The sequence below is a fragment of the Alexandromys fortis genome, unplaced genomic scaffold, assembly GCF_014885135.2.
Source record: "Alexandromys fortis isolate MF-2015 unplaced genomic scaffold, M_Fortis_MF-2015_v1.1 scaffold_260, whole genome shotgun sequence".
In the NCBI taxonomy this organism is placed as follows: Eukaryota; Metazoa; Chordata; class Mammalia; order Rodentia; family Cricetidae; genus Alexandromys; species Alexandromys fortis.
In genome coordinates, this window is record NW_026068136.1 from 776,446 (window position 1) to 796,952 (window position 20,507).

Consider the following 20,507-nt stretch of genomic DNA (forward strand, 5'->3'; position numbering starts at 1 on the left):
TGAATCAGTTGTGTCGTTGGCTCTGTTGTGCTGCCCTCCTTCTACACCTTTCCTGGTGTTTTCCTTTTCTCATGTCTTTATTTTTTCCCTTAAAGCTCATATATTCCAGTAAAATCTTTCAAGGAATATAAAAATTTCTGTGTGTTTATATACTGTTTTTCAAATGAATGATTACAATGAATACAAGTAAAAGACAACATATTTTTCACATCCCTTACAACTTGGAACAAGTTGTTCCAAGAACTCACCTACATTCATGTCCATGTTATAGATTAACAGAGTGTAAGCAAGCAAGGTATTTTTCTCAGTCAGTTCTTTTGCTTGCAGGCTGCATTTTGTGGCTGCAAAGAAAAGATCAATTTTATTATTTGTCTTAAAAGGTAATCTTGTAAAAAAAATCTTAAAGGAATCACAAATGTAGACTTTTATATGTGGGAAGCAGTCAGCTCTACTTTAAATCCTCAGGGTGCATGCCACTCCTCAGCAGTGTTTATATCAGGAGGGCAGAAATGGGTGTAAGGAATTAATGTTACCCTTGATTACCAACCCAGCCTAGCAAGAAAGGTGCGTCATCGAGAAACAGTCAGGCGGCCGCTGTTCTTGTTCCTGACCTCAGTGAGTTCCTCGCTCAGATAGTAAAAGTATGCCTTTAAATCGTTTTCCAAGATTTTTTTTTAGCCTGAAAACCATTAACAAAAACATGTTAATCTATTGTTAAATTATTTTTTTAAAGCTTCGTTTTAGCTATGATGCACACAAAATCCTGTGAACACACCTCCCAACATTAAGATTACAAGAACTTGATCTAGCTGGGCTTCTGGGACTCAGCTGTTTTTCTTAATCATTAATCTTAACCTCAGTCTATACGGCTCCTCAAGAAAAACTGGCTGTGTGACATACATTTACTTGTTCTAGTTTTCTGTCCTCTATGGCCTCTGCTTTATCAGGGGCAGGGCAAGGGCAACACCATATCTTGCTTTTATCTATATTAATTTTCCCACTAAGCTAACCTTTGTCATAATCCCTAACTATATTTATTAAAGACCCTCAATCATCAAAGTCTTCTTTAAACTAATACTATTATTGTATAAAGTCATTGCTTCAGTTAAGCAGTTCAGCTTAAGAGGAAATAATCTTCATAATAATTCACAGGTAAAACTGTAGAACGGGGTCGTCCATGAGATAAACACAGTGGGGATCTCCCCTACATCCATTCACACCACGGCAGATACCAGAGAAAAATGTCAGTGGCAAACATGCAGAGACACAGCAGGAGCAAGAGACGTTCTGGGGCTGAGGCGCTCGGGGCCTTGCATGCTGGTGGACTGATCCCTGGTGCCATTGTCACCGCTGCTCCTCTGACATGGCCACCGCACTTGTGTGCACCCTCAGGACAGTCCTGTTCAGTATCATCCTCTCAGCTGCCATCGCAGGAGCTTCTAGGTGGCCGTTGCACTCAGACAATTTTGTTAACCTAGATTTTTAGGTGCTTGGGCAAAATTCATATTCTGGTGTATAAATTTTGTACTTGTTTTGAAAGATTTAGCAATTCTGTCATAAGCTTGACACAGTGACATGGTGGGGACCAGGATACAGGATGGGCAGGAGCCTTGTGCTGTCTCCGTAGGCCCTTAAGTCAGTCATAGATGCTGTTCAAGTTCTTTCTTATAAACACGATTGTAGCCGGCCCATAAGAAAAGTTAACTTTGTGTTATGTTACAGAGATTGTCTGTGGCCTAAGATTATAAAATACAAATATCCTACATTTTCTTCTAGAAACTCGGTGCTTAGGGTTTTTAACTGCTAAAGTATTTACCTATCTGGAGTTTATTTTGGTATGAAGGTTAGTTAAGAATCTAATTATTTCAAAGGATAATTGGTGGTAAGAGAACTGTTTAGAATAGTATTTATCCTCTGATTATGGTCTGAGCTTACATGTGCTGCTGTTATATAAAAATTTTGAAATGTTTATTTACTCAGATCTGTAATTTTACTGAAACTAGGAGAAAGTAGCTGTCTTAGTCAAAGTTCTGTTGTGAAGAGACACCATGACCATGGTAACTCTTACAAAGGAGAGAGAGCATTTACTTGGGCTGGCTTACAGTTCAGAGGTTTATCCCATTGTCCTAATGGCAGGGAGCAGGTGGCGCTCAAGCAGGCACGGTACTGGAGAGGGAGCTGAGAGTTCTACATCAGGATTGGCAGGCAGCAGGAAGAGAGAATGACATTGGGTCTGTCTTGAGCATGTGAAACCTCAAAGCCCACCAGTGACAGATTTCCTCCAACAAGGCCACACCCCTAAGACTGCCACACCTGGGAGACTATAGGGGCCATGCTCATTCACGCCACCACACTAGCCTTGGACTAGAACATAGACTTATTCTGAACAACATATAGGTCAGTGAGGCATCTCTTAGCTCAGTGTGACATACAGACCTATCTAAAATGTAAAATCCCTGCACGAGCTTTCTCACAGTGTCCCCCGTCTGTTTGTTCAGTATTTTATGTCATGTCTCAAATACTCATTTTCTCTTTAACACAGTAATTGCTCTGTCTTCATCCCTTCCAATCCCCACCTATTTTCCTACAGGTACTACTAAAAATTTTAGACCAATACAGACAGAAAGAATATGTAGCCCCCCGTGTTCTTCAGCAAGCATTCAACTATCTCAATCAAGGAGTTGTCCATGCTGTGACCTGGAAACAGATGAAGCCGCATATACAGGTTGGTGTTGGTGGTGGCTCTCTAAACCACGGCCAGTCAAGTTTGGTTTTCTGGTGGAAGCAGGTGTTGTTTACTCCTATGGTTTCTGTTTAATCTCTGTTTCCACTAACAACAATTTCTAACAAGTGCAGTCTTATATTACGAAGGGCTTCCAAAGTTTAAGCATTTGAGAAGAGAGAGATCTTCAGGTTTGTGAACTGGGAGGGTTGGCGTCAGGTGTCATTCATTTAGCCTTGGTTTCTGTTCTGTTAAGGGAGATTGTAATTTTTTTTTGACCTTTGTGTGAAAACATTTTGAAAGCTGCCAGCAGGGCTTTATAAAGGGAGTGTTATTTTGCAGAAGATGAAGCCTGATAAATGACTTTTCTTTTGTGGATAAGCATCAGAAGGTTGGCAGCCGGACTGCCTGCCTGCCTGCCTGCCTGCCTGCCTGCCTGCCTGCCTGCCTGCCTGCCTGCCTGCCTGCCTGCCTGCCTCCCTCCCTCCCTCCCTCCCTCCCTCCCTCCCTCCCTCCATCCCTTCCTACCTTCGTCTCTTCGATTCAGAGAAGTTGAAGTTTTGTTTTATTAAAAATAGCTTTACTTTTATTATTAAAAAGCTTTGTTAAAACTGGTAACAGCTAACCCTGCTTTTTAATACCAACTGTTTTTTTTTTAAAGATAGAATTCAGCATTGTTATTTGTTAAAATTAAAGAACAAATCAGAATGGAAAATGATGGAATAGATACATTTTATTTGCACATGGATATTTGGGTAATTTAAAGACATTAAGAATTGGCTCTCCACTTCCAATAAACTCTGAGTTCTTGTGTAAAATATTTTTCCCCTTTTTGAGACAAGGTCTCTCTGTGTAGCCCTGGCTTTCCTGGAACTCGCTCTGTAGACCAGGCTGGCGTTGAACTCACAGAGATCCTCCTGCCTCTGCCCCCCTGAGTGCTGGGATTAATTCGTGTGCCACCATGCTAGGTCTAAAATATGTTTTTTGGTCTTTTGAAAAGTAGCTCAGATTGACACTGAACTTCCTGTGTGATGGGGATGACCTTGAGCTTCTCATCCTCCTGTCCCTGCCTCCTAAAGGTTGAGATTGCAGGCTGCACCACTGCACCTGCCGTGTCTGCTCTGTGGGGTGATGGGGATTGAACTGAAGGCTTCGAGAGCCTCATGCTAGGCAAGCGGTCTGTCAACTAAGCTACATCCGCAGCCCCTTGTTCTTAAATTCTGTTAGTTGGTATATGACAAGAAAATCAGTTGCTTTACTTTCATGGTATCTAAGATAGAGTTTAGGTAGTACTATCTTTTTTGTTTTGGTTTGCTTTTTAACTATGTCTTACCATATACTCTGTCCTTGAATTCACCATTTTCTTCTTCTATTTTCTGAATGCTAGGACTACATTTGCTACTATACCCAGCTTTGGTTAGCATTATCTGAGCACAAGTCTTACATACATACATAAGACTTTTTAAAAAGTAATTTAACTTTATTTTATGTGCAATGGTGTGAGGGTGGCAGATCATCTGGACCTGGAGTTACAGAGAGTTGTGAGCTTCCTTGTGGGTGCTGGGAGTTGAACCCGGGTTCTCCCCAAGAACAGCCAATGCTCATAACCACTGAGTGAGCCATGTCTCCAGCCCCCTGTAGTCTTTGTAACTATTTGCCTATGTACTGCGATCAAGTAGTGGTAGTTTCTTTGCAATAAAATATTGTTTTCATTTTGCTTCCTTTATGCCTGTAATTGTAAGGGTGACATGATGTATGAAATCTTTTCCTTTGGACTTATTTTTACATTGCTTCACATAGAAAGTTTCAGGAAAATACTGACCTTTAGGCTGAATTTCAACTAAGTGATAAGAATTGATCCTTTTTTAAAAAGATGTATTTATTTTTATTTTGTTTGTATGGACATTTTGCTGCATTTTTGTGTGTGAACTGTGTGTATGCCTGGTGCCCACAGAGGTCAGAAAGTCTTTGGGTCCCCTAGAACTGTGGGTGTTGGGAATAGAACCCAGGTTCCTTCCTAGCGCAGGCCATGTTATCTGAGTAGTTACTAGAATACAAAGGGCCTGCTTCAGCTTGGGTGCTGCTCACAGACTGCGTAGGGAACTTCCTCTCTGGACACACGGCTGTGCAGTAGAGCACTGTTGCTCTGGAGATGGAGCAGAAAAGGCACAAATGTTGTTGTATTGATGCTTGGGACCAACATGGACACAAGAAGCATTTCCACAGTGAGAACTATAGCAGTAGTAAATATAACCCTGGTGACATTTTTCTTCCACAGGAAGTCAAGGTGTTTTTAATGTTGATCTGTTAGTGAAGTTCTCTGTTCCTGTCCTTACTTCAAGGAACATCACTTTTTTTTTTCTGCTTCTAACCTCTGGCTTCTAAGTGTTCAGTCTGTGTGAGTCTTCAGCTATTGCTGTCCTCGCTGATGTGAATGCAGGCTGAGAAGCATTACTGTCATGAGTCTTGCTGGAATGGCCGTACTCAATTGTGTTGTTTGTTTCTCATCTTAGAATATCTCTGAAGATGTGATCTTTTCTGTGATGTGTTACAAAGACGAGGATGAAGAGCTGTGGCAAGAAGACCCATATGAGTACATAAGGATGAAATTTGGTAATTGAGATGAGTTTTCCTTCATCAATTCCTGAATATATATATATATAATTATGACTAAATTTATATTCCCAAGCAGTCTGCTCTGTATGGTGAACTCCGAGATTCATAAAAGTTTGATGTTATTTTGCACCAAGGAGCTTGATGCTTTTGAGTGCAGGAGATGAAAGAAGCCTTATTCATCTCTTCCATTAGAGCTGAGGCCCCTGCTGAGTGGTTTGTTACCTAGGCTGTGTGAGTGAAATGGAGGGACCAGTTTTCTGGGCTGTGTTACCACATAGCACTCATTCTGGGATAGTTGTGGTTCGTGCTGTTTTCAGAACCTCAGCTTATTTCCTCCCCCTCCTTTGGACTACATCTTCCACCAGGAATAGGAGTTCCTTCATCAGCCTCACATGGCTTGCATCTTTCTGGAAGCTGCAGTACTGAGTAGGTTGCCTGGGTAACTCCCGCTTTCTCTGGGTAAAGCCCTGTGCAGATGTTGTTATGTGTAAATCTGTATCCCATAGCTGAGGTACGTCAGAGCAGGAAGGCTGCCGTATTTATTTCCTCTATTTTATATTCTTTTTTCCTTTCTCATGTCTATATTCTCCTGGTCTTGATCGGCACAACTAAGGTATGTTGACGGTGCTGTGGGAAAGTTGTTTTCCTGTTTGAGTCAGGTGTGTAAAGTTCCATATTGCAGCTTAAACTCCTGCCAGGGCCCCCCTTGTGGGACCTCGAGCGACAGAGCTCATCAGCATGCCTCTTCTCAGGAGAGCAAGGGAAGGGGCAGCACTGGCCGTCTCCATTCTCTCTCCATTCTGCCGTTTCCTTTGAAACGTCCTCGTCCTGTGCAGGATTTGTTTCCTCCTCTTCCTCGGGTCCGCCCTTTCCTTGTTTGCTTTGACAGAAGAATGAAGTCATTCTTCCTTCTGTTTAAGGCTTTGTGAGATAGATAGGTTCTCACTCACTTGTCCAGTCAGGCCCAGAACTTACTGTGTAGGCTGGGCTCAGATTTCTGACAGTCTTCATGGCTCAAGTCTCTGAGTGCTGCATTTATAGGTGTATGCCATCTTGCCTGGAGAGGTGTGCTGGGATTGAGTCTAGGGCTCTGTGTGTGCTAAGTCTATACTGTGCTAACCTCCAGCCGTAGAGCTTTCTTCAGATGGTTAGCATTTTCTATTTTATTTTTAAGACATTTTTATCTATGAATGTGTGGATGCCCGAGAAGGTCAGAAGACAGTGTTGTGTTATTCCTTAGAGCTGTACTGAGAGGTCATCGTGAGCTGCCTGATGTGGGTGCTGGGGAACTGAACTCGGATCCTCTGGAAGAGCAGCAAGCGTTCTAAACCACTGAGGCATCTCTCCAGCCCCATGTTAACTGCTCAGCTGTCTCCCCACCCCATGTTAACTGCTCAGCCGTCCCTCCAGCCCCATGTTAACTGCTCAACCTTTCCTTCAGCCCTGTTTTCTTTTGACTTTGTGAATGGAGATCTCTCTCTGTTCTCAGGCTTACCTTGAACTTGCAGCAGTCCAGGCACGGCCTCCCCACCACTGGGTTATATGTGTGTGCCACCGTGCCCAACATCTTACCTTTTCCTCCAGCCCCTGTTTGGTTTTGTAATGTACAGTGTATTTACTTAACTTTTAGAAACCTAACGTTATTTATTTATTCTTTGTTTTGGTAAAATGGTATTCTCATTTTTTTTTTTAAATATAACAACTAATAGTTCTAGTATCTTTTACCCTCTTATGTTTGCTCTCAGCCTGCTTGCTATAGTGGGTAATTACAAATTTCCCCAACTAGGGCTGGAGAAATGGCTCAGTAGTTGAGAGACCTGGATGCTTTTGCAGAGAATCCAGGTTTAATTTCCAGCACCCACAAGGTGGCTCACAACTATCTGTAACTCTAGTTTCAGGGGGTCTGACACCCTCTTATAGCCTCCCTGGACAACAGGCATGAGGGGTATCCTGACATTCATGAAGGCAAAATCTCATACACATATATTTTTAATTGCAAGTTGGTTAGAAGAGTATTGGCAACTGAAAAAAGTCACCGAGGAGCTTTCCCCTTGCGTGTTCTTTCCTGGAATGATGGAGAGGTCCTGCCAGTCATTTGACACAGGCACTGTGTTTTCAACAATGAGCACAGGGAAGAAATCACTACATTCCTGTCCAAATGTATTGATTAATACTAAAACTGACGGTTTTACCATATTCTGTAATCAGATTTGTTCAGTTCCGAAGAACAATGGTTTTAGATTTGGTAGAAGCTGGCCTGAGCTCAGGCTTTGATGCCGTGGAGGTGTGAGGTGAGCACCACAAGCTTGCATCCCTGTGTACCTGTGGCTCAGCCTCTGTGAGAGGCAGTGTTTTCACCCGTGAGCAGGATACAAGGACAGTACTGTGAAGACTGATGAAGGAACTGGAATCCTAGTGTAAAGTTGTAGTACAGTACTCAGCATGGACTGGTACTGAGTGGGGAGGTGTGGGAGGGGCTTTGGAGACAGGGTTTTTCTGTGTAGCCCTGGCTGTCTTTGAATTCACTCTGTAGACCAGGCTGGCCTCCAAGTCACAGAGATCCACTTGCCCCTGCCTCCTGAGTGCTGGGAGTAAAGGCGTGCGCCACCACCAGCAAGTTTTCAATTCTTAATGACACAGCCTGTTGTGAAACTGTGGAAGTCTCCATGATATTACGTAGTATTTAAGAACTTCTCATTCAACACAGACTCCGTCGGATGCTGTAAAGGGCCAGGTCCTCCTAGAATTGTCCCCTGCTGTCCCCTCTGCCTGCCTGCTGTAGTCCATCCACGTAATCTCTGTCTCTTTCTTGCCGCGTACGCTTCTGTGTTCGATTCTTTATCCCTGGAGTCTAGAGCAGTGCCTGGCATAGAACACTCTGAATAAGTTTCTGTTGCATTTTGATAGAGGTGAAGTACATTGCCTGTGTTCAGGAAAATAGATACCCGAGACATAACTGCTTTCCTCAGTCTTATCTCTTGAAAGGATGAGCACATGGTGTTAGCTAAACATGCTAAATCATAAATTAGATTATGCATCAAAACTGTGGGATCACAACCTTAACATCTTTACTCTGAAATCCACTGGGCAGGTTTAAATCTGTATAATAAAGAGTTGTATTTTTATTAACAAGATTTACTTTGACATTTTAGATATTTTTGAAGATTGTGCATCTCCCACCATCGCAGCCCAAGCCCTCTTGGACAGAGCTGCAAAAAAGGGGAAAGAGGCATACAATTGTTCTTAACCATAAAGTAACTTGTATTATTTGATGTTCTAATATGTCAATATTTATCAATTTAAATCATTATTACTTACAGCTTATCACTTTAAATAGTTTTTTAAGTAAAAGATTGAACTATCTTTGACACCTTTGCTCTTGAGCTTAGAGTTGATGAATAAAACACAATAAGATGGTTTTAATTCTGAAAATTAAATTTGAAGATGCACAATATATTTAACATGGTGGTGATAAGATGGAGATTCATGCAGATTGAAATGCATTCTTCTATTTCTTTAGGTGTTGCCAAAAATGATGGCGTTCTGTTATCAAATACTAACAGACCCGAACTTTGACCCTAGGAAGAAAGATGGAGCCTTGCATGTGATTGGTTCCCTGGCTGAGATCTTGTTGAAGGTTAAGACTATCAGTTTCTTTTTTTTTCATATGTTGGAAGGTATTTGTGTAGTGTTTGTGTGATAGTGTGTGTTCATGTGGTTTGGAGGCCAGAGTGAGGTGCCTTCCTCTATGGCTCCCCTTATTTTTATTACTTTACTTACTTTTATGTGTATGGGTATCTGTCTGCATGTGTGTCTGTGCACATATGTGTGCCTGGTGCCTGAAGAGCTAGAAGAAGGTGTTAGACTCACTGAAGCAGGAGTTATGGATGGTTACAAGGTGCCATGTGAGTACTGAACTGACCCGGGGTCCTCTGGAAAAGGAGCCAGTACTCTCCACTGCTGAGCTCTCTCTCCAGATGCTGTTTATTTATTTTAGAAAGGTCCCTCATTAGCTTGGAACTTACAATCGCTAGACTGGCCATTCAGCGTTGGGATCTCCCATGCTTGGATTACACATATGCATGGGGACACCATTACTCTGGCCGCTTTGAGAGTTTCGGTTCAGGTCCCCATGCTGTGTGGTAGACAGTTCACCAACTGAGCCATTTTCCCAGCTCAGATTATCAACACTTAAAGCTGTGACGCCCAAGCCAATATAAGCATGAAAGGTCGTGGTGACCAATTCTGCTGAATTCTTTACTGTAAATATCCTTTCCATTGTAGCCTACATACATTTAAAAGTATATAGTTATTATTTTTTTTGTTTGGGATTTAAAAGTATTTTTATTACATTTTTCCAGCATAATATTTTTATTGATTATATGGGAATTTTATATTGTGTACCATGATCACATTCACTTCCCAGTCCTCTGCAGTCCACCGCCACCCTTCTGACTTCTCCCCCCTGACAAAAGGAGGAGGGCTTTGATTGCGTTTTATTTCCTGATTTTGAGTGCGTGTGCCTGTCCTTTTGCATGTGTGCCCCATAACACAGGCGTGGAGGTCAGAGGAAGACGTGTGGGGGTGGGAGTTCGTGCCTGTCTCTGTGTGGGTTCTAGGGATCAAAATCAGGTGATTGGCTCTGAGGCAGACATTTTTGTTTGCTGAGCCATTTCACCAGCTCTGTTTCTCATTTTCCTAGCTGTGTGGAACTATAGTTCTGTAAAAAAGATCTGGAAGGATTTGGTATAATTTCTTCTTTGTACAAAAATCAATTAATATAAAATCGTTCTAAGATCCTATTTCTGACCTGCTTTAAAGATGTAGATCAGTTTTACAACAGTGGACATTAACTGCAGGTCATCGTAAACACTTTCGGGACATGGCTCTTACATATGGTAGAATCATTGGCCACTGACATTGACTTTCTGTTCTTTTCACTTTCTGTTCTTAACAGAAGAGTTTATTCAAGGACCAAATTGAGCTGTTCCTACAGAACCATGTATTTCCATTATTATTGTCCAACCTGGGATATCTGCGAGCGAGAGTAAGTTTTTCATCTTCTCATACCAGTTATGAATCTTAAGATCTCACCTGTAGTGTAGTTTGTGAAGTATGTGATGATTCGGTCAAAGACTTTTCATGTGTGCCGTGTTCATGTGTGCCGTGTTCATGTGTGATGTGTTCATGTGTGCCCTGTCCATGTGTGCCCTGTTCATGTGTGATGTGTTCATGTGTGCCGTGTTCATATGCGCCCTGTTCATGTGTGCCCTGTTCATGTGTGACCTGTGCATGTGTGATGTGTTCATGTGTGACGTGTTCATGTGCGACGTGCTCATGTATGCACTGTTCATGTGTGCCATGTTCATGTGTGATGTGTTCATGTGTGACGTGTTCATGTGTGACCTGTTCATGTGTGACGTGTTCATGTGTGTCATGTTCACGTGTGCCCTGTCCATGTGTGCCCTGTTCATGTATGACATGTTCATGTGTGCCCTGTTCATGGGTGACACTGTTCACAGGGTGGCATCATCCTGTCTTTGTCCCCTGACACTGTCGCAGAGTACCGTCACCCCAGTCTCTACCCCTTCTTTCATTGCAGTCCTGCTGGGTGCTGCATGCATTTAGTTCTCTGAAGTTTCATAATGAGCTCAACCTCAGAAATGCTGTTGAACTAGTGAAGAAGAGCCTGATTGAAGATGAGGAGATGCCCGTCAAGGTCGAAGCTGCGCTTGCACTACAGTCCCTGATCTCTAACCAGACCCAAGGTGATGCTGCCTTTTTAAATCATTCATTTCCTTCCTCAAAGAAGGAGATTTCTAAGTCTGAGGATCCAGTTTAGATTTCTTGCCCCCTTCTGAATTTTATAGGTACTTATTCTACCTGTTTTAGGAGCTGTGTTAGTGTGGTTTCCAGTTAAAAATTGTGGATACTGGGGTAAGCTGGGCCTTAAAACACCTGGACCAGCTTTGGTGCTTCTTGACTGGCCGCATGAAGTGGGGAAGGCATCTGGTGGCTTCTCTCTGAAGCTTCTCAAAGCTGACAAGGCTCTGAACCTTTCTCCTGTCTCAGTTTAAGAAGTTAGCATGGACATCACCAAGATTCAGCTCCAGGGTCTCTATGGTTCTACCAGTTCAGAAATTAGCAAGTAGTGTTTCCAGTGGGCAGTGACATAGGTATTTTTTTGTTCACAAAGATCTAAATAACCTTTGCAATTAAGTTCAGCTTCATGAGAACATGAGCTTGTGTCCTGTTTTAGTGGGAAGACTGGATGAGGTGTAAGATCTGCTGGGGGATTGGATTGGTAGAGATGGGTCAGGACAGCGACAGCCCCATCAGAGCTGACCATGGTGTCTGTCTGTGGGTAGAGATGGGTCAGGACAGCGACAGCCCCATCAGAGCTGACCATGGTGTCTGTGGGCAGGAGTTCTCATACTTGTCATGTGGGTACACACTCAGGCTGATGACACAACATTTGTGTAACTAGAATTCCTCAGGCAGAGCACCACATCCTGGTGCAGTGTGACTCTAGGAGGGTCACAGCTTTGTCACTGGCTCAGCACACACAGCAGTGTCTAGAACCATATCTAGAGTTACAGTGTGAGTGTCCACTCTTGCTGACTTCATTTACCTGCCTGCATTAGCCAAGGAGCACATGAAACCACACGTGAGGCCCATCATGCAGGAACTGCTGCATGTCGTCAGAGAGACGGAGAATGATGATGTCACCAACGTCACCCAGAAGCTGATCTGTGAGTACAGTCATGAGGTGACCTCCATCGCTGTCGACACCACCCAGCACTTGGTAAGTGTTGGGTAATTTCCTCTGGGGAGGCGTGGACAAGTCTAGCTTAGTGAACCAGTGAGCTTATTGGGGTTACTTAAAGGAGAGTGACTGGCCCAAGGCAGCGGTGTCGTTGAAAAGCCTATTCTGTCATGGGTGACTGGAAGCTGCATCCCTGGAGCTCCCTGTGTAACTTCCAGGCAACTCACTCTCTTCCCCAGCACTTACTGTCGTTATGATTTGGAGTAGAGCCTTGTGAATCCTAAGAACTTTGTGAATTCTGTTTTGTGAACCTTGTAAGGTTTGTTTGCTTCCTGAGTCTTCTCTTCCCTTCACTCCCTTTAAGAAGAAATAGCCACATAGCAACAATAAGAATGAGCTAAGTGTGTACTGGTTTTGTAAAGAACCCTTAACAGGGGCTGGAGAGATGGCTCAGTGGTTAAGAGCACTGACTGCTCTTCCAGAGGTCCTGGGTTCAACTCCCAGCCCACACGGCAGCTCACAACTGTCTGTAATTCCAGATGGCATCAGCCATGTGCGTGTTTGTTGTACAGACATGCACGAAGGCAAAACACCTATACACATTAAAAATAAAAGCCCTGAGGAGTCTAAATAAGGACACCCTCCCAGATAAATTAAACTCCAGAATCTGGAGTTGAGTTTTATTTGTGTATGAAATCTTAACATGGCAGCATCTGCCTTAGTCAATAAGGTGCTCCTGGGTTTGGGCTGATCAGCCTTAAATCAGCCCACTCAGGGCAGTCCTTTCCCTGCAGTACATTGTGGGCTGATCAGCCTTAAATCAGCCCATTCAGGACAGTCCTTTCCCTGCAGTACGTTGAAATGCCACAACGACACTTTTGATGGGAGTCATTGGAACTCTTACTTTTGCACTTGGAACTGGAATTTCATTTCCTTCTTTGGAAAATTTAAAATTTATTTTTATTGTATACATTCTTGGTGGTGGTGGTGGTGGTGGTGGTGGTGGTGGTGGTGGTGGTGGTGGTGTGTGTGTGTGTGTGTGTGTGTGTGATGCAGAACATGGAGGATCAAGGACAATTCTATAGAATTGGTTTTCTTCTCCCCCTTTTATATATGTCCTGGGCATTGAACTCCTGTTACCAACCTTGTATGGCCAGTGCCTTTTCCCACAGAACCATCATGCCAGTTTGGGAGAGTGTTTTTTTGTTGCCTCTTTGATAAAAATGTTCCTGTTGTTTTCTCCCCTCTCCTGTGCTTCCTGATGTGGAATATCAGACCAGAACTGGGGCCTCCCATGGCTTTTCTTCTCTTTTTTCTGTGTCTGTTTTTGTTTCATCTTCCGAGTGATCTTTGGTTTCATCTTCTAAATGTTCTGTTACATCTTTCCTTTTAGAAACACTTATTTTCAGTGTTTCTATAATTTGATTTAGTCTAAAGATTACTAGAAGTTAAATATTATTCAATGGCTATAATAGCTCATATGTGGTTCATGTCAGGGACTATCAAGGATGCAGAAGGTGTTCATATAAGCATGACATGATCTGCCATTGCAAGAGAAAAGGTGATTCAGTCAACAGTAGAACGTAGTGTCTGAGAAATGCTGCCCTTCGGGTGCAGCACTGCCCCCCGCCATGGTGCAGTGATACCAGCTAGTGAGCATTCTAATGTAATCTTTACAGGCTGAGATATTTGGTAAAGTTCTTCAAAGTGATGAATATGAAGAAGTTGAAGACAAAACTGTCATGGCTATGGGAATTTTGCATACTATCGACACTATCCTAACAGTCGTGGAAGATCATCAAGAGGTGGGATTCCTCGTGTTTTATTATAGTGGTTATATTAACTGAAATTTATATGACCGGTGGTTACGAATTCTTAGTTTGGTGTGTGTGTGTGTTTTATGTGCTCACCGTGGTGTGTGTATGGAAGTTAGAGGACAGCTCTTGTGTTTTCTTCTTCCATTGTAGGTTTTGGGGACTGAACTCAGATGGCCAGGCATTTGTGGCAAATGATTTTTTTCCCTTTAATTTTTTAAAATTTATTTGTTGTGTGTATACTGAATGTATGCACGTATGTGGGTATCCTTAGAGGCCAGAAAAGGGCCTCGGATTTCCTGGAGCTGGAGTTGTCCGCAGTTGTGGGCCACCTGATATGGGTGCTGGGATAGGAACCCAGGTTTGCTGAAAAAGCAGCAAGCATTTTTAACCATTGAGATTCTACCTCCTGAGCCATCACACCAGCCTCAAGTCTTGGTGTTAAAGATTTGTATTTATTGTATTGGTAAGTTTTTAAGAATTGTCCTTACCAAATCACAATCCCAGAGAACCTAGACAACAATGAGGACCATAAGAGAGACATACATAGATCTAATCTACATGGGAAGTAGAAAAAGACAAGATCTTCTGAGTAAGTTGGGTGCATGGGGACCTTGGGAGAAGGTTGAAGGGAGGGAGGGAGGGGAGCAGAGAAAAATGTAGAGCTCTCAATAAAAATCAATAAAAAAAAAAAAAAAAAAGGAAACAGGCTGAGTAAGCCATAGGGAGCAAGCCAGTAAGCAGCACTCCTCCATGGCCTCTGCATAAGCTCCTGCCTCTAGCTTCCTGCCCTATTTGAGTTCCTGTCCTAACTTCCTTCAGTACCTGGAAGTGTAAGTCAAATAAACCCTTTTTTTCTTGGAAAAAAAAAGAATAATAATAAGAATTGTCCTCATAATTGAGCATTTATACAGGAACCAGGACTTGGTAGTGAAATTCTGTGTCCAAACACACAAACAAATAGATTGAATTTCTCTCAAATTTTGAAGTAATGTGTTAAGATGATCAAGGAGGGAAGTTACACATTTACTGAAAGTAACCTGCATACACCTCTGTGTTAATCTGAGTCTAGGTCATCCTAGCCTCCCAGGCTCGGTTTCTGTGCATTCCAGACTGAATAGAATAAGGGACTTGCCTTCCAGGAACCCACAGTCTAATCTTCGTGGAGAAGGATGGAACTTTCGATTACACTGGCGGGCTTTGTAAAGGAGCAGGGTTGTGATGCCAAAGGTACAGTAAGGATGGGAAGGAGTAAGCAAGAACTTGATGACATCCAAATCCCAGAGGAACATTGAGCTATAGAATTTTTTGATACTGTGTGTCATGCCACCCAGGCTGACCCCAGACTTACTCTGTAGCTAAGGATGGCCTTGAACTCCAGATCCTCCTGTCCTTACCTCTTTCCCTTGTGCTGGGACAGAACAGGTATATTTCATCCCATGCTTTTTATGCAGTGCTGGGGGGTGGAACCCAGGGCTTCATGCTTGCTAGGCAGTCACTCCACCAACTGGTCCAGGGATGAGAGTTTAGACATTCTGTTCAGTGCTCACACCTTGCTGGCCAAGAGGTAATTGAGTCTCCTTTGCAGAGGCAGAAATGTGAGGGTCTGGAGGACTATTGTACCTGGTCACAGCTGGTCAGGTATAGGTCTAGATTTGTCCTTAGGACGTTCTTGTCACACATTAGCTTTTCTAACCTGCAGTCCATCTGGGTTCTCCTTTCCAAGTGGTGCGTGGCCTTTCCTTAGTGAAGACTAGCCATGTGTTCATTGCATCTGTGAGCACAGGCTGCTGTGTTTAGCAGTGACAGATCTGCTCAGCGAGGGTTTGGGAAGCACTGTTAACCATGTGACTACATGTTCATCCTGTGTTTGTAAGGCACCCAGATTGCTGAACCAGTGCGGTGTTTCTCTGCTAGACCTTCCTGCACCTCAGGACTTTATGTAAAATTTTAATTTCCATATTCAGTATTTTAATTTTGTGTTTTCGTGTTGAAAATCTGGTCTTCTTGGTGACAGTGCGTTAGACCAAATTAACTTAGCGTAGCTGTACTTAGGCCAGCTATACTTCCTTCACTTGTATTTTCAATCTCATGAGACCTAAGAAATCACTAACCCAGTTTTTCCTAGTATGGTATGGTGAGGAGAGCAAACCGCAGGATTATTTTAGAAACAATAGTTCTTTGTCTTTTGCTTAATCTTTTTGATCTTGATATTAATTTTTGAACTTCAAGTAATGTTGAGCATTCAAAGTTAACAACTATAATCATCAAAGGAGGCATGAGTTAAAGTTGAGACACATTAAGCAAATCACATCTGGCTTCCTGCCTAGAGATAAAAATATAAACCTTCAGCGTAATTAGAGGCAAACCTGGCTGCGATCTGGCCTCCTCGTCACCTGTTCTTACTTTTATCGTTTCTCTGGTCCTTTTCCTCCCTGCAGACCCTCCCATATGCTCCCCTCTCTTTCATCAGTTGTTGCGTTATATGTGTGTGTGTGTGTCTACACGTGGGTATGTGTATAATCTTAGTTATATATGTGGTGTGTGTCTACACGTGGGTATGTGTATATCTTTGTCATATATGTGTGTGCGTGTCTACATGTGGGTATATGTATATCTTCGTCATATATGTGTGTGCGTGTGTCTACACGTGGGTATGTGTATATCTTCGTCATATATGTGTATGTGTGTCTACACGTGGGTATGTGTATATCAGTTATATATATATGCGTGTGTCTACATGTGGGTATGTGTATATCTTTGTCATATATGTGTGTGTGTCTACACGTGGGTATGTGTATATCTTCGTCATATATGTGTGTGTCTACACGTGGGTATGTGTATATCTTCATCATATATGTGTGTGCGTGTGTCTACATGTGGGTATGTGTATATCTTCGTCATATGTGTGTGTGTGTCTACACGTGGGTATGTGTATATCTTCGTCATATATATGTGTGCGTGTGTCTACACGTGGGTGTGTGCACATAGGTGTATCAAATCCCCAGGAACTGGAGTTACTCTGCGCTGCAAACTGAACTGGAGCTCTCACACACTCTTGACTGCTGAGACCTTTCCCCCTCCCCATTCCTTAACTTTGAACTTCCATGTAGTGAAGGTGAACTTCTCTCAAAGAAGAACACACCTATGGTTGGTTAGAAAGGGCAAAATGGGAAATCCAGAATGGGTACTCAAACAGGTTCATTTTTATCTGATGTTTTAAGGATATTGGTAGAGTCCAGATTTTGGATCATTTAAACTTCAAAATAATAGTTTAGCATATATCAAATTATCAAACTGTACATATAAATTATTTCAATTAAATAAAATACCCAAAATGAAATTAAAATTGAGTATTAGACTATGTTCTAAGGTTGAATTATAAATTTACATGAAAGTATATCTCACCACTGATTTTAACTTTTATTCACTTAAAAAATACAAAATAGTATCATACAGGAATAGTGTCGTTCACCTTCCTAGCACTTGGGAGGCAGAGGCAGGCAGATTTCTGTGAGTTCAAGGCCAGTCTGTTCTACAGAGTGAGTTCCAGGAACAACCGGAGATAGAGTAAGACCCTGTCTTAGGGGTCTTATCTGATACAGCAGCTAGTTTCTGGAAGCAAAGACTGGAAGGATTCTCAAGTCTGGGTCCAATGATTGCCCCATACCCTCCTCTGAGGAACGTTGGTAGTTGGCAGGACCACTCCTGGTGGACTCTTGACTTGTAGACACCGCTGATGATGAAGGTGGGAGTTCTGCTCAGGAGGTGGAGCTGCATAGCAACACATTATGCAGAAGTTTTAACTGACATGTTCCACTCATTGTATCTCGTGGTTCTTCCCTGTCAGTCAGTAAGCGTATAGTTTTAATAGTATCCTCTTGTGTGCGTGTCACATTTACACAGCCAGCCCGTCACGAATAGATACTGATGTTCTCTGTTAAATGGATATTTGGTTGTTACTGTCACAGATATTGCTGCGCTGAATGGCTTTATCCATGTCCTGTCGCTGGAGTGAGATGTGTCTGTGGTGACTTCCTCGAGGAGATCTGTGGTGTTTGTGATCTAATGAATAAAGCTTGCTTGAAGCTCAGAGTGCAGACCTAGCCACTAGTTAGCCATAGAGGCCAGGCCATGGCGGCACACACCTTTAATCCTAGCATTCGGGAGACAGAGGCAAATGAATCTCTGTGAGTTCAAGGCTACCCCCCACTGCAAAAGTGTCAGGCATGTGAGTGTGCAGTCAGTCCTGAGATCAGAGCGCCTGTCCTCCTGCCCCTCACTTCTGACACAGCGTGTAGTGTCATAGTCGTCATGTGTGAGGGTGACAGTCTCTTCATGAGCTTGAGGCTCTTCTTTATTATTGCTTTATAGGCCCAGCTACTTTTCTGTCAAGTTGTTAGAGTTCGTGTATAAGGGGAATTTAATGTTGTTTGCGATTCCACTGGACGGTTTCAGTCTGTGTGCCTTTGTCTGGATCTGCTCCTGCCCTGTGTGGGATGCCCCTGTGCGGGATGCCCTGTGCGGGATGCCCCTGTGCGGGATGCCCCTGTGCGGGATGCCCCTGTGCGGGATGCCTCTGTGCGGGATGCCTCTGTGCGGGAATACTTGACAGCGTTGCAGTCAGGTGGTTTCTTACTTTGGCTGTGACTTTCTTTACTTCCTTATGGTTATACAAGAATTCTTTTACTTTTTCTGGTATATTTTATATTAAGTTCTTTACATAGAAATCTTTGATCCATTAGGAATCATTTGCTTTAGAATATGAGGTAGGGAAGTATCTAATCCTAATTTTCCATGAATTTAACTTTCATTCCTATCATTGGTCTGCTTTCAGAATTCTCTTGTATTTTTACATATTTAATTTTTACATGAAGATTGTAACTTCTCTCAAATATCTGTGGATATTTTATTAATATAATATTAATTACACAATAACCTTAGAATGACTACAGTAAATTTTAGATTCTTTAAAATTTGTCTTTAGATCACACAGCAGTTGGAGAACATCTGCCTGAGAATCATCGATCTTGTTTTACAGAAGCATGTCATTGGTAAGTTCAGAGGTCAGAGAAAAGGTAAACAGATTTTTTTCAATTTGATGAACTCAAAAGTACATTCTTTTAGCTCTTTAAACTTAGGCAGACAGTTTTGAGAGAGTGGAAGTTGCGTTCTTTAAACTTGAGGCTCAGCTTTCTGATATTAGCTAGGTATGTTCTCATTCAGTGGGGAACTCCTAATGTGTCCAGAGAAGAATTTTTGTTTCTAGGAAATTTAAAGGATGGTGAATGTAGTGTTTACATTTTCAGCAGAACTGGGCTGGTGCTGGGGATGCAGTTCAGTTGGTGGAGGGCTTGCCTGGCAGGCAGGAATCCCTGGGTTTGTTCCCTGCACCACAGACCCCGGTGTGGGTGGGACTTGCCTGAGTTCTCAGTACTTCTGAGGAGATAGAGGAAGGAAGATTAGAAGTTGGCTACACAGTGAGTTTGAGGCCAGCCTGGGCTACTTGAGACCTAGTGTGGAGGGGCAGAGGGAGAAAGAAAGAAGTGGGGGAAGGAGCGAGAGAGAGAGAGAGAGAGAGAGAGAGAGAGAGAGAGAGAGAGAGAGAGAGAGAGAGAGAGAGAGAGGTGGGGGAGGGAGGAGAGTGGGAGGGAGAGAGTCGGTTATGTTAAAAGTGCTCGAGGTGGGACAAGTGTTTCACCAGGAGTATACATTAACAGAAANGAGAGAGAGAGAGAGAGAGAGAGAGAGAGAGAGAGAGAGAGAGAGAGAGAGAGAGAGGAGGGGGAGGGAGGAGACTGGAATGAAGTTTATCTGGGATTTGAAAAGTGCTCAAGATTAGACAAGTGTTTCACCAGGAGTATACATTAACAGAAAAACTGTGAGCTTCCAAGGTATGTACTAGAAAAAGCAGAGTTTAGAAGTTAGATATCTCTGCCTGGAAGTAAGAGCCGTGCATTTTCTGATGAAATATTTAGATACAGTTTTCTTTTGACCGAGATCATGATAGTGCGTGTGGAAGCATAGCATTTCTTTGGGCCTCCTATAGTGGGTGTAAAGTGTTCTGAGGTCAGTAAAGAATACTGCTCAAACTGCAAGTTCTATAACTTGAAGAAAATGCTCTTTCATAGTTATTAGTAAAACTATAAACGAGATAGTAATGTATATTATCTCTGCATCATTAAGGTCTCCAAAAAATTACTAATAGCTTATACATTTTAAATCTACATGATAGAGGTATGCTAATACAGTTATCCTATATACTTGCAATATGAATTTACAGATAGAAATTCTATTTTATGCTATAAAATAGAAATTTGATTTTCTTGTTATTGGTCTTCTGGTTATTTATTTATTTATTTATTTATTATGTATACAATATTCTGTCTGTGTGTATGTCTGCAGGCCAGAAGAGGGCACCAGACTTCATTACAGATGGCTGTGAGCCACCATGTGGTTGCTGGGAATTGAACTCAGGGCCTATGGAAGAGCAGGCAATGCCCTTAACCACTGAGCCATCTCTCCAGCCCCCATGGTCTTCTGTTTTGGTTTTGTTGAGACAGGGTCTCACTGTATAGCTCTGGCTGTC

At 42.6% G+C, this 20,507-nt stretch overlaps 1 protein-coding gene across 1 annotated transcript in view; it reads left to right on the forward strand.

The window, feature by feature from the left end:
• Ipo8 (importin 8) overlaps nt 1–20,507 on the forward strand; it is a 58,332-nt gene that overhangs the window by 21,854 nt on the left and 15,971 nt on the right. The window contains exons 9-17 of the mRNA XM_050126508.1: nt 2,591–2,725; nt 5,236–5,335; nt 8,491–8,567; nt 8,859–8,975; nt 10,296–10,385; nt 10,941–11,106; nt 11,983–12,143; nt 13,784–13,909; nt 18,906–18,972. Of these exons, the coding sequence (XP_049982465.1) occupies nt 2,591–2,725; nt 5,236–5,335; nt 8,491–8,567; nt 8,859–8,975; nt 10,296–10,385; nt 10,941–11,106; nt 11,983–12,143; nt 13,784–13,909; nt 18,906–18,972 (1,039 nt within the window). The remainder of the gene's footprint in view (nt 1–2,590; nt 2,726–5,235; nt 5,336–8,490; nt 8,568–8,858; nt 8,976–10,295; nt 10,386–10,940; nt 11,107–11,982; nt 12,144–13,783; nt 13,910–18,905; nt 18,973–20,507) is intronic.